The sequence below is a fragment of the Oncorhynchus nerka genome, linkage group LG22 (assembly GCF_034236695.1).
Source record: "Oncorhynchus nerka isolate Pitt River linkage group LG22, Oner_Uvic_2.0, whole genome shotgun sequence".
Classification (NCBI taxonomy): domain Eukaryota; kingdom Metazoa; phylum Chordata; class Actinopteri; order Salmoniformes; family Salmonidae; genus Oncorhynchus; species Oncorhynchus nerka.
Window position 1 is genome coordinate 13852139 of NC_088417.1, and position 13699 is coordinate 13865837.

Sequence of the window (13699 nt, forward strand, 5' to 3'; positions counted from 1 at the left end):
CCCCTATTACCAGTCTGTTCAACCCTCGTAAAACGGACTACTCTATCGATCCTCGAATTCGGCGATGTCATTTACAAAATAGCATCCAACACTCTACTCAGCAAACTGGATGCAGTCTATCACATACACCACCCACCACTGCAACATGTATGCTCTCGTCGGCTGGCCCTCACTACATATTCGTCGCCAAACCCACTGGCTCCAGGTCATCTATAAGTCAATGCTAGGTAAAGCTCCGCCTTATCTCAACTCACTGGTCACGATAACAACACCCAACCGTAGCACGCACTCCAGCAGGGATATCTCACTGGTCATCCCCAAAGTCAACACCTCCTTTGGCCGCCTTTCCTTCCAGTTCTCTGCTGCCAATGACTGGAACGAATTGCAAAAACCGCTGAAGTTGGAGACTTACATCTCCCTCGCTAACTTTAAACATCAACTATCTGAGCAGCTAACCGATCGCTGCAGCTGTACACAGCCCATCTGTAAATAGCCCATTCAATCTACCTACCTCATCCCCATATTGTTTTTATTGACTTTTTTGCTCTTTTGCACACCAGTATTTCTACTTGCACATCATCATCTGCACATCTATCACTCCAGTGTTAATTTGCTAAATTGTAATTACCTGCTACTATGGCCTATTTATTGACTTACATCCTCACGCCATTTGCACACACTGTATAGTATAGCCAATAGAATAGTATAGCCTATATAATAGCCTACAGCATAGCCTATAGTAAAGTATAGCCTATAGAATAGCCTATAGTATAGTACATCCTACAGTATTGTATAGCCTATAGTATAGCATAACCTATAGAATTGAATAGCCTACAGAATAGCCTATATTATAGCCTTCATAATAGTATAGTCTATACTGTAGTATAGCCTACAGAATAGCTTATATAATAGTATTGTCTATAGCCTATGGTATAGTATCGCCAATAGTATAGTATAGCCTATAGAATAGTATATCGTATAGTATAGAATAGCCCACAGAATAGCCTATAGTATAGCCTATAGTATAGTATAGCCTATAGAATAGTATAGCCTATAGTATAAAATAGTCTATAGTATAGTATGGCCTATAGTATAAAATAGTCTATAGTATAGTATGGTCTATAGTATAGAATATAGTGTAATTTCAGTATGTATTGTTTTGCCATTATGTCCAAAACTTAGATGGAGAATTTGTGATACGCTACTGTCAGCTAAATATAATATACTCTGAATTACTGTACATGTAGAGTCTCAAGTCTTGAATATCCCAAAACTAAAAGTGTCCTTATCACCCGTCTCCCATAATGATTTTGGTAGATATTCAGACCTATACTGAACTACGCAGGTATGTTTTTTAACACAAGCTGAAAACAAACGTTATTGGGGTTAAAATCAAATGTTATTGGTGGCATTAACATTATTTAACTAGGCAAGTCAGTTAAGAACAAATTCTTATTTTCAATGACAACCTAGGAACAGTGGGTTAACTCAGGGGCAGAAAGATAGATTTGTACCTTGTCAGCTCGGGGGTTTGAACTTACAACCTTCCGGTTACTAGTCCAACGCTCTAACCACTAGGCTACGCTGCCACCCCAGATGTTATGGCAGGTACTGTATAACTCTTCTGTTTCAAGCTCCAACAGTGCAGTGATACCTAACAATACAATACAATACATACAAATCCCCAAAAATGTCATTAAGAAAATATCTGAACGAATAGAGTTTTTGTACCATTCTCAGGCTTGGCGTGGTTGTCATCTCTGATACAGGCAGGAGTCAAAGACCCCTTCATGTCACAGCTGCACTCCACACATGGGTTCTCATTGTGCGGAGACACCTACACACATGCAAGGCACACACACACACACACACACACACACACACACACACACACACACACACACACACACACACACACACACACACACACACACACACACACACACACACACACACACACACACACACAAACACACACACAGAAGTAAACAAATACACAACTGACCATTCACATTCCACACAAGGCACACACTGCAATTACAAGTTTAATAAATCACCATTGATCCATCCAAGCAAAGGCCATATAGCTGCATTCTACAGTAATTCTAGTCTTTCACTGAGCCACATATCCCAGACTAGGTAGGTAGTGTGTGTAATCAGGCACACACAATGATTTTATTAGCCAATCAAAAGACAATGGGCATGTACAAAACAGTGCATAGAAATGCCACTTAGGAAGACCACAGGGTCCTCAGGAAACAGGGACCATATTGATGGATTGGATTACGGGGACCATAGAGACACAAAGAGGGCATCCAATTACAGGGTCAGTGAGGGGACAGTACCTTGTTGGGTCTGTAGAAGCCATCTGCGCAGGCCTCACAGTTGACACCGGCCGTGTTCTGGGTACAGCTGATACAAACGCCCCCGCCATGGAAGTCACCATGTGAGTTCATGCTCATCTTGCGGTTGGCCACCGTCTGGTTAAAGTAGCAGTCGTTGGCCTTGTCGTGGCAGTTACATTCTAGTGGAGGAGGATCATACACCAATCAGATAACTTCTAATGCACCTCAATGGGAGAGTAGTTGAAGGGTCCTTTATTATTGAGAATATATGACAACTTTTCAGTTTTTTATTTTATTCTGTACTCGGAGTAAACACAGTATGTGCTATTTCGTCAAGGTGCTGAAACAACTGAGAGATGATGATTTAAAATACCACATTTTCAAAAAAAGCTTGGAAAACCCCTTGGCAAAATCTGCTTAATAGCTATTGATATAAAACTAAATTAGGTAACATCACCATAGGGATAGGAAACAAAAGCTCTGTCTTGTGTGTCAATAAATGGGTGAGACAAGCGAGTGGATTTCATTGAAAGCGTTAAGAAGTTATTTCATCTGATCTGGAACACTTTAAATCAAGTCTAAATCCAGCACGTCATTTTCATGTCTTTGTTTACTGAGTGACAACTGGCAAACGTTGACAGTATGATATTTTATTTAGGCCCATAAAGACCAAGTTCGGCTTACTCTCGCAGGTGTTGCCATCGGAGAGGGTTCCCGGTTGCCACGGTTCCTGGTGGTAGCCAGGGCAACACTCATTACAGCTCTCCCCACAGGTATTGTGCTCACATACACACTGCAACTTCTGAGAGGACGAAAGAGAGAGAGGAATGGATGAAGAGGAAGCCTCAAGAAGCAACTGATTCAATGCTTATGCTCTAGTTCTATTGTCAACTGGGACACACACACACACACACACAAACACAACCACACACACACACACACAAACACAACCACACACACAAACACAACCACACACACAAACACCACACACACACACACAAACACAACCACACACACAAACACCACAAACACAACCACAAACACCACACACACACACACGCACACACACAACCACACACACACAAACACAACCACACACACACACACACACACACACACACCACACACACACACAAACACAACCACACACAAACACAACCACACACACACACACACACTCACATTCACACACACATTCACACACACAACCTCACAGACAAATGGTTTCCTCATTTTTGCTTGTCAGACAAACAACTGGTCCCATATGAGGTGTGAAGTAACACTTGTGTGTTGTATGCACGTCATGTCACGATGTGTGTGTGTTTACCGCTGTGTGAAACGTGAATGCATTTCTAAGTGGCGACAGTTGAAGGGTCACAGGACTTTTCGGCTACACATAATACTACAACTGCAACGGTCGTCGTATGAAGGAGAGGACCAAAGCGCAGCGTGTTAAGTGTTCATCTTGATTTTTAATACGAATAGTGAACACTGAAACAAAAACAATAAAACGACAAACGAACAGTCCTGAACGGTGAAATAAAACACAGAACAGAAAATAAACATCCACGAAACACAAGTGGGAAAAGGCTGCCTAAGTATGATTCTCAATCAGAGACAACTAACGACACCTGCCTCGGATTGAGAACCATACCAGGCCAAACGCAAAAACACAACATAGAAAACAGAACATAGACAACCCACACAAATCACGTCCTGACCATACTAAAACAATGACATAAATAAAATAACTAAGGTCAGAACGTGACAGTACCCCCCTCAAAGGTGCAGACTCCGGCCTCAAAACCTAAACCTATAGGGGAGGGTCTGGGTGGGCATCTGTCCGCGGTGGTGGCTCTGGCGCGGGACGTAGACCCCACTCCACCATAATCCTTCTCCGCCTCTTTACCCGCCTCCGTGGCCTCTCTAACGCGGCGACCCTCACCGCCGACCCCGGACTGGGGAACCAAGATTCCGGCAGCACCGGAGTGAAGGGCGACTCCGGCAGCTCCTGGCTGACAGACAGCTCCGACAGCTCCTGGCTGACTGACGGCTCTGGCAGCTCCTGGCTGACTGACAGCTCTGGCAGCTCCTGGCTGACTGACGGCTCTGGCAGCTCAAATCAAATCAAATCAAATTTATATAGCCCTTCGTACATCAGCTGATATCTCAAAGTGCTGTACAGAAACCCAGCCTAAAACCCCAAACAGCAAGCAATGCAGGTGTAGAAGCACGGTGGCTAGGAAAAACTCTCTAGAAAGGCCAAAACCTAGGAAGAAACCTAGAGAGGAACCAGGCTATGTGGAGTGGCCAGTCCTCTTCTGGCTGTGCCGGGTGGAGATTATAACAGAAGATGGCCAAGATGTTCAAATGTTCATAAATTACCAGCATGGTCGTATAATAATAAGGCAGCTCAGGACAGACGGGCGACTCTGGCAGCTCAGGACAGACGGGCGACTCTGGCAGCTCAGGACAGACGGGCGACTCTGGCAGCTCAGGACAGACGGGCGACTCTGGCAGCTCAGGACAGACGGGCGACTCTGGCAGCTCAGGACAGACGGGCAACTCTGGCAGCCCAGGACAGACGGGAGACTCTGGCAGCTCAGGACAGACGGGCAACTCTGGCAGCTCAGGACAGACGGGCGACTCTGGCAGCTCAGGACAGACGGGCGACTCTGGCAGCTCAGGACAGACGGGCGACTCTGGCAGCTCAGGACAGACGGGCGACTCTGGCAGCTCAGGACAGACGGGCGACTCTGGCAGCTCAGGACAGACGGGCGACTGGCAGCTCAGGACAGACGGGCGACTCTGGCAGCTCAGGACAGACGGGCGACTCTGGCAGCTCAGGACAGACGGGCAACTCTGGCAGCTCAGGACAGACGGGCGACTCTGGCAGCTCAGGACAGACGGGCGACTCTGGCAGCTCAGGACAGACGGGCAACTCTGGCAGCCCAGGACAGACGGGAGACTCTGGCAGCTCAGGACAGATGGGAGCACCTGTAGGGAGGATACGGAGAGACAGCCTGGTGCGGGGGGCTGCCACCGGAGGGCTGGTGCGTGGAGGTGGCACCGGATAGACCGGACCGTGAAGGCGCACTTGAGCTCTCGAGCACCGAGCCTGCCCAACCCTACCTTGGTTGAAAGCTCCCCGTAGCCAGGCCAGTGCGGCGAGGTGGAATAGCCCGCACTGGGCTGTGCTGGCGAACCGGGGACACCATGCGTAGGGCTGGTGCTATGTACCCCGGCCGAGGAGACACACTGGAGACCAGATGCGCTGAGCCGGCTTCATGGCACCTGGCTCGATGCCCACTCTAGCCCGGCCGATACGAGGCGCTGCTATGTACCGCACCGGGCTATACCTGCATATCGGGGACACCCAACTCACACCCTGACCATACTAAAACAAAGACATAAATAAAAGAACTAAGGTCAGAACGTGACAACAACGTGAACTTGTCATGTCTCCACGCCCTCTAAGTGTAAACACTGTAAACAGAATTGTAATGTTTTTGAAAGCAAAATTTACAGACATTTTCCTTATATTTTTTAGACTTGTTTTATTTAGTTTGTACTTGAAATTGTAGTAACAGCCTGTTACATTCTGAAATTGTAGTAACAGCCTGTTACATTCTGAAATTGTAGTAACAGCCTGTTACATTCTGAAATTGTAGTAACAGCCTGTTACATTCTGAAATTGTCACCGTAGCTTTAAAACATCAACTGTGTATAAATCTCAGGTCCAGGCAAGAAGCAACTCCCCAGGGTATTATCAATGTGGCAATTTTCTTTTACCTCAAATAGGCATAATGTCTTCCAAGACATTGATAAAATGAAGCCTGGTTTGTTCTTTAACGTAACTTTAATACGCTAGTATAAGCCTAAGCACTCCTATCTATACTGAACAAAAATATAAACGCAACATGCAACAATTTCAAATATTTTACGCAGTTACAGTTCATGTGAGGAAATCAGTCAATGTAAATCAATTCATTAGGCCCTAATCTAGGGATTTCACATGACTGGGAATACAGACATGCATTTATTGGTCACAGACACCTGGGCCTCACAATGGGCCTCAGGAGCTCGTCACGGTATTTTTGTGCATTCAAATTGCCATCGATAAAAAGCATTTGTGTTCGTTGTCGTTGCTTATGCCTGCCCATACCAATACCTCACCGCCATCATGGGGCACTCTGTTCACAAAGTTGACATAAGCAAACCACTCTCCCTCGCGACGGCATACACATTGCCAAATTCTCAAAAATGACGTTGGAGGCGGCTTATTGTAGAGAAATTAACATAACATTTTCTGGCAACAGCTCTGGTGGACATTCCTACAGTCAGCATGCCAAGTGCACACTCCCTCAAAACTTGAGACATCTGTGGCATTGTGTTGTGTGACAAAACTCCACATTTTAGAGTGGCCTTTTATTGTCCCCAGCACAAGGTCCACCTGTGTAATGATCATGGTTTTTAATCAGCTTCTTGATATGCCACACTTGTCAGGTGGATGGATTATCTTGGCTCACTAACAGGGAAGTAAACAAATTTGTGCACAATATATGAGAGAAACATGCTTTTTGTGCATCTGAAACATTTCTGGGATCTTTTATTTTTAAATACATTTATTTAACACTTTAGATGTGATGTTTCTATTTTTGTACAGTGTAGCTATGGTTCTGCTAAATGTCAACATTCAGCTAACAGCCACCACGTTGATGTGAGAAGGATGAAGAAATTATGTTTTTTAGCTAGCTAGCTTGCTAGCTAAAGTTACCTAGCTGTGTAGCCTAGCTATATTACAATTAAGCAATCATTTATTTTTTATTTAACCTATATTTAACTAGGCAAGTAAGTAAGGCAGGGGGTGAGGTATATAGCCAATATATCACGGCTAAGGGCTGTTCTTACGCACAACGCAACGAGGAGTGCCTGGATACAGCCCTTAGCCGTGGTATATTGGCCATATACCACAAACCCCAGAGGTGCCTTATTGCTATTATAAACTGGTTACCAACGTAATTAGAGCAGTAAAAATAAATGTTTTGTCATACCTGTGGTATATGGTTTGATATACCACGGCTGTCAGCCAATCAGCATTCAGGGCTCGAACCACCCAGTTTATAATATGAATGACACTATCTTGTAATGTTACAATACTTTTATATTCGTATGGGAGGGGTCAATTATTGATATGCTAATGTTACTTGATCATGAAGCATGTTGTTAGTTAGCTAGCTATGTGTATTGACAGCTAATTTAATGTGTACGGCAAGAAAATAAACCCTTTAATTGTGAATTGTTGGATTATTTAAGTGTAATGTGGCTTGGTTGCATTATTAAATAGTGTAATATGTTACAGAGCAAAAGTTGCTCATATTGTTAAATAGTTTGTGCTTACTGGCTATTAGCTACTGTGATATTTATGGTCAAATTGAGCTGCGGACCAAGAATATTGTTTTGGCAACGCAAGGTGAGGTAAGGATGTAATGTGAATTGAAGAGTAGAAATCTCTTTCGGCATTCCACTCGTCACACTCTCCTTCCATCTCTTGTAGTGGGAATAGGGCCTTAGTACTTACTTTCTCATCCTCGCGTTAACTTAACATTTGCCCTTAATGAGGAAGGCAACCAATTCAACTGAGCAAATGTTGGACCGTACCATTCCTCCAGGGACCATAGGGGCGAGGGTGCTGGGATTGCTCATTTCACTTTATAAAACAAATTAGTTTGGCAAATATATTTCTAATAAAGAAGTATTACTACCGTGCATTGCATACATTTGATATAAAAGTACTCTTTATATTAAGTGTGTACAGCAATTACAACAGATCAGCAATGAATCAATGTTGACCCCGATAAGAGGAGCTTAATTTAGTCAAAATGTGAAATGTTTTAACACACAATATGTGAAAGGCAGTAAATCAGTTATACACTCTGCATTATGAAACAAAAGCTGAATGCCACTGAGCCACTGAGCCTGAATGGGCAAAACTGAATACGGCCTGGTGTTACCTTGGCAACGGGGTCCCAGGGACAGCTCTGGGCGTGTCCGTAACAGATGCACATCCCACCCACTGAAATGTCTTTGATTGAATAGTAGTACTGCACAAGGAGACACAAACATACAACGCCAATCAAGTTAGAAAGACATGACTTCAACGGAATACAAAGCCAATCAAGTTACAACATTCAAATCAGCCAGGAGAAATGACAAATGATGTATCAACTAATATTTCAGACGTTCAGCTGCAAATAAAACCAACCATAAATATGCTAAATATACATTTTGACAAAGTTATTCAAGGCAACGCTCAAACCACGTATTTTGAATGAATGACCAATTTGGTTAAACACACCGTTTAACTTAAGCAGAAAACAGAACAGTCAGTGAGTGCTAGTGGCAGTGCTTTAACATGAAAGTGTATTAGTCGTACCCGTCTGGTGACGATGGGGTCCACCTCCTTGGGGTCGCGGTAGCTCAGGGTCATGAGGTCGGCGTTGAGCGTGCGGATTCTCTGCAGACGCAGGCGGATGTAGCGGGCTGAGGTGAAGTCCAGCAACTCTGAGGTCAGTTGGTCAGCACTGGGCCGCCCATTGATCAAAGACGTGTGGATCTGAACAGGGGATCGACAATGATGTCAAAGGACCATCATGACCAAATATAGATGAATACATCAAAGTCATGAGCATGCAGTTGATCATTTTACGTTTACACGCTTTCAATCAAAGACTAGTGACAAAAATGAACAACAGATATCGAGTGTATTACTGCCCTTTCTTTCCTGATATAACGCACAGACTGACTTTTCAGGCAGCTGACATGGGTTAACATAACACAAGGCTAAACAATGTAAGAGAAGATTGATGATCTCACTGTGAGGTTTGGGGTGCATCTCAACACTCTGACGTGGCTTCATCTCCTTGTCTAACCTTCCTTGTTAAACTACTTAGATGCACCGTCAGGGGCTGTGGGTAACTACAGAGTATCCTAACCACAGACGTTCATTACGTCTCTGCCTCGGTTAGAGTGACACTAGCCCAGTAGGCTTTCATTGTCTGGAGGACACTCGAGTCATCCCCCAGCTGGACTACAGGTGCCAGAGAATGCCACAAAGAGCTCACACCCAATTCTCTACCCAATTCAATGAAAGTTCTGTAATGTTGCTCATCCTGAACAGGCCCCTGGTCTGTAAATAAAAGTCGGACCTAGTAAACAGTGGTTTCAAATGCCTGACCCGTGGGCCACCAAAGTGCAGCTAATGAGCCTGATATGGCTGGCGGGCAGGGAGTTTCAGACCACTGTGGTGAAGGTGAAATAAATCGATAGCTACCTCTCCGTGCTCCAGGGGTACGAGCCGCGAGTAGTAAGATGTACAGATAACCTCGTCGTCTCGTTTGTAGGTGGGGGGTCCGAGGCGGGGGGTGATGTTGTAACGGGTCAGACATTCGGTGTCGCTGATGGCGTAGTACTGCCAGGGTGTGTAATCCACACCGTCCATTGAACGCTCCAGCACCCAGTTACCAGGACGAGGAGAGTTGGCTGCCTTGATGATGACATAGGCCACCTGGAAAATCTGTTGCCACACACAGACAGACACATTTTAATATTTAACTGAAGCAACAATGAAACGTGAGTACAAAGGACACACACACACACACACACACACACACACACACAGTTATTCTCCCACCCATAATATGCCTGAATCTCCATTTTGTTGTGCATGACTGAAATCTCAAGCTGTGCACCTTACATACATACATACAAGGCTTCATTTATAAGAGCACAAAGAAGTCTTTGACAGACAAGGCACAAAGAGAGCAGCAGGTAATAACCGTAATAACGGTGTCCTGAAACATTTAACCACTCTGGGGTTAAGGGCACCACTGGGGTTAAGGGCATCACTGGGGTTAAGGGCATCACTGGGGTTAAGGGCATCACTGGGGTTAAGGGCACCACTGGGGTTAAGGGCACCACTGGGGTTAAGGGCACCACTGGGGTTAATTGCACCACTGGGGTTAAGGGCACCACTGGGGTTAAGGGCACCACTGGGGTTAATTGCACCACTGGGGTTAATTGCACCACTGGGGTTAAGGGCACCACTGGGGTTAAGGGCACCACTGGGGTTAATTGCACCACTGGGGTTAAGGGCACCACTGGGGTTAAGGGCACCACTGGGGTTAATTGCACCACTGGGGTTAAGGGCACCACTGGGGTTAAGGGCACCACTGGGGTTAGGGGGCACCACTGGGGTTAAGGGCACCACTGGGGTTAAGGGCACCACAAACTCTCTGCAACCATCGTTCATGTGGAGTGGTCAAAATGTTAATTACCAGTTTGATTGAATTGCAGTCTTAGAGCATCTAGGCTATAACCTTTCAGCATATGACCCCTTATGACCCCTCACACAGTCACATGATCTCTAATGGCTAGTTAGAGCAAAGATGGTGGATAAATGAAGATAGTTTACTCAGGCCTTTTACCATTGTCTGCTTAAGGGGGTGGCTCTCCTATAGTCACCAATGTGATAGAAGGTCTGCTTAATGTAGTTCATTGATTTCCATTGAAACAGAAAACATTAAGGAGTGGGATGTCTTGCTTCCTCTTCTGTCTCTGGTAAGTATGTAGTCTGTAGCTCAGTAATCAGTAAACTCTCCCCTGAACCCCACTGTAATCAAGTTAGGTTTCTCCAGAAATAAATAATTCTAAATAACAAATGGGCTTTATTTACAAATTAGTGAGAATGTCTCACCCCATGTTCAAGAACTGCCTTTTTCTCGCTCACTCTAGGTTAAATGAAAACGAAATCTCCAAAATATCGTTACTTTTTAAACAAAGCGATTATTATTATTATTAATTCATTTAGAATGATATAAAAGCCACTTAGATATTCATTTAGAATCCTCCAATCCTCTTAATGTAATTATTGGCAGAGTCACGTCATTGAAAAAAATATGTTTAGATATACTGTAGGCCTACCATAGGCGAAATGAATATTGGTTACACTACAATTAGGGTGTGGAAATGTTATGCCCCTTAGATATTAATTTAGAATCCTCTTATGCTGTAGACTACTCCCGACCATCACGTTGTACAGCGCAATATTTTCCATTCCAGACTAATGGAAACCCTGAGGGTTTTATTTTTCCTTTTTTTCGGAATAGAAACACCATAATATCACATTAATTAAGCCAAATATCTTAAAATCAACCCCATGTACTATGTTATTACAAAAAAGGTTTTCAATTTTCTAGTAATGCCAATAAGGGAGACTATCAAATGCTTCTCAAAGATGCCCTCTGGTGGTCCAACTAGCATTAACCTGCATTAACATTTAAAAAAAATGTCTGCCATAGAATGTGCCATAGAATGCTGCAGCAGGCCACAAGATGTGCTGCAGTATGAGGCAACTTTTAAAGGAGGAACCACTGTACCTACACTCTCACTCACTGTCTCCTCAACACTCCACTATGGCCTGTACACAATTACAGGCAGTGGAGGCTGCTGAGGGGAGGACGGTTCATAATAACGTCTGGAAATCACATGGTTGATTCCATTCCATATGCTCCATTCCAGCCATTATTATGAACCGTCCTCCCCTCAGCAGCCTCCACTGGTCACAGGCCACTGCTAGACCACTACTGCAATGGAGGTGCAATTTATTGCCTGAAGGGCCTTTCTCATTCTCTCTTTCCCAGTCTCTCTCACACCTCTCTATGACCATCTCAGTGACACCAATAACAGTCTAGCCTGCCCCACACAAACAGAACCTGACATATCCGTTATCGGCTTCTCCTATTGGCTTGTCAACGCTGCGTCTCCCCAGGGAATAAGTGGAAACTAGACACCTGAGACAGGATGTTCACATCAGCGTGACGCCCCCCCGCCACACCAACTCCTGCTCTGATAAACCATCCCTTAAGGTTGTCAGCAGCTGTGTGAGGCTGTAAATCTACCTGCTGGCAAGTCGCCGCTGATTTACGGACGATTCATGACTTGTTCGACAGCGAGTGAATGCGAGCGACGTGCCTGTTCAATCGTTAGCAGGTATCGTCGGCAAAGCCACATTGAGTCGTTCCAGTCAATCTAAATGTCAATGCCCCTCAGCTGGTTGACTTCCCTCAGTTACGTCTCATCCTTCAATTACAGTCTAGAATTATTCATCTGCATGGGCCTCTGGTAGCTAGACAAGACCCTAAAACATCTTTGGCTAAATGCCTTAGTCAGTATGGGAATGTTTGTTTGTTTCCTTGTCTTTGAAAGACAAGATAGATGGATGGAACAGGGGAAAAGGTTGTCAGGTTATCATTCCTGTTCCAGCTGCAGCTTTCTCTCTCTGGGGCTTCAATCTGTAGAATCCTTTTGTCAGGAAGCATCTTTATTCTCATCTAGGAAACTTGGTCATCTGAGATTTTCTTTGGTCTCTGTCCCAGTCTAATCCAATGGGCCTTTCCTGCTCTTTGTTTATAGGGGGCAAGAGTGGAACGCGAAAGTTATGTGTTCGTGCGTACGTGTGTGTGTCAGTGATCTCCCTCAAAGGAGCTTAGTGTTATCGTGGGGCGAATGGGGCGGACAAACTCTGTGACCGGGCTGGGTTAGTGATTGAAACGCTGCCTAATCTAGATCCATGTGGACTCCCAAACATTCCAGTCGTGCGTGGAGACAGATCTGAACGGTGGTGGACTAGCTGCCTCTGTGCCTCAACTTAACTAATAGCCAATTACTAGAGCACTCAGTTTAGAGGATACACCAGATATCACTTATTTCAAATGTATAATTATTTCAAGCCGCTACTATCTATGTCAGAAGCTCATTGGTATAGAATAGCAGAGCGTGCAGGCATTTGTGCCATATTTCAGAAATGTTTTGGACGGGGCTAGATACTATGATGGCTAGAATACAAAGTGTTCTTCATGACTAGACACTGAGGGCAAAGTTGTTCCCACTGTGTCTCTTAACCGTTCGTTACCAACTAAATCCTATTCCGCCCAGTAGGAGCCCAATCTGTGTGTAATGACATGTCTCGGCTAAGCTGCCTGGTCACAGTGACTGGCTGGAGGATTTGATGTGAGCTAGCCAGACCTGGCTGCCAGTAGCCAAGGGAAACAAGCCGTGGATTGTTTTTGCTGTGTCACCACAGTAATTAGCTGCCATTTTGGATCGGGGGGGGGGGGGGGGGGGGTAAGGATAAGGATAAGTGAAAATGTCTGACTAGTGTGTTTGATGACTGAATCGTGTCAAAGGGTACACTGTGACCTACAAGACTAAATGAAAACACATACACTTACTAACACCTTTCCATTTGGCCTGACATTATAACTAATTAATAGAGCTGTGCTTCCTGACGGGTA

General features: G+C 44.7%; 1 protein-coding gene across 1 annotated transcript in view; it reads right to left on the bottom strand.

Moving 5' to 3' along the window:
• The window catches only part of LOC115104875 (laminin subunit alpha-1-like), a 77113-nt gene that overhangs the window by 45558 nt on the left and 17856 nt on the right, over positions 1-13699 (bottom strand). The window contains exons 4-9 of the mRNA XM_029626242.2: positions 9679-9921; positions 8782-8961; positions 8360-8449; positions 3030-3147; positions 2346-2524; positions 1732-1837 (exon numbers count right to left, since the gene is read on the bottom strand). Coding sequence (XP_029482102.2) covers positions 1732-1837; positions 2346-2524; positions 3030-3147; positions 8360-8449; positions 8782-8961; positions 9679-9921 — 916 coding nt within the window. The remainder of the gene's footprint in view (positions 1-1731; positions 1838-2345; positions 2525-3029; positions 3148-8359; positions 8450-8781; positions 8962-9678; positions 9922-13699) is intronic.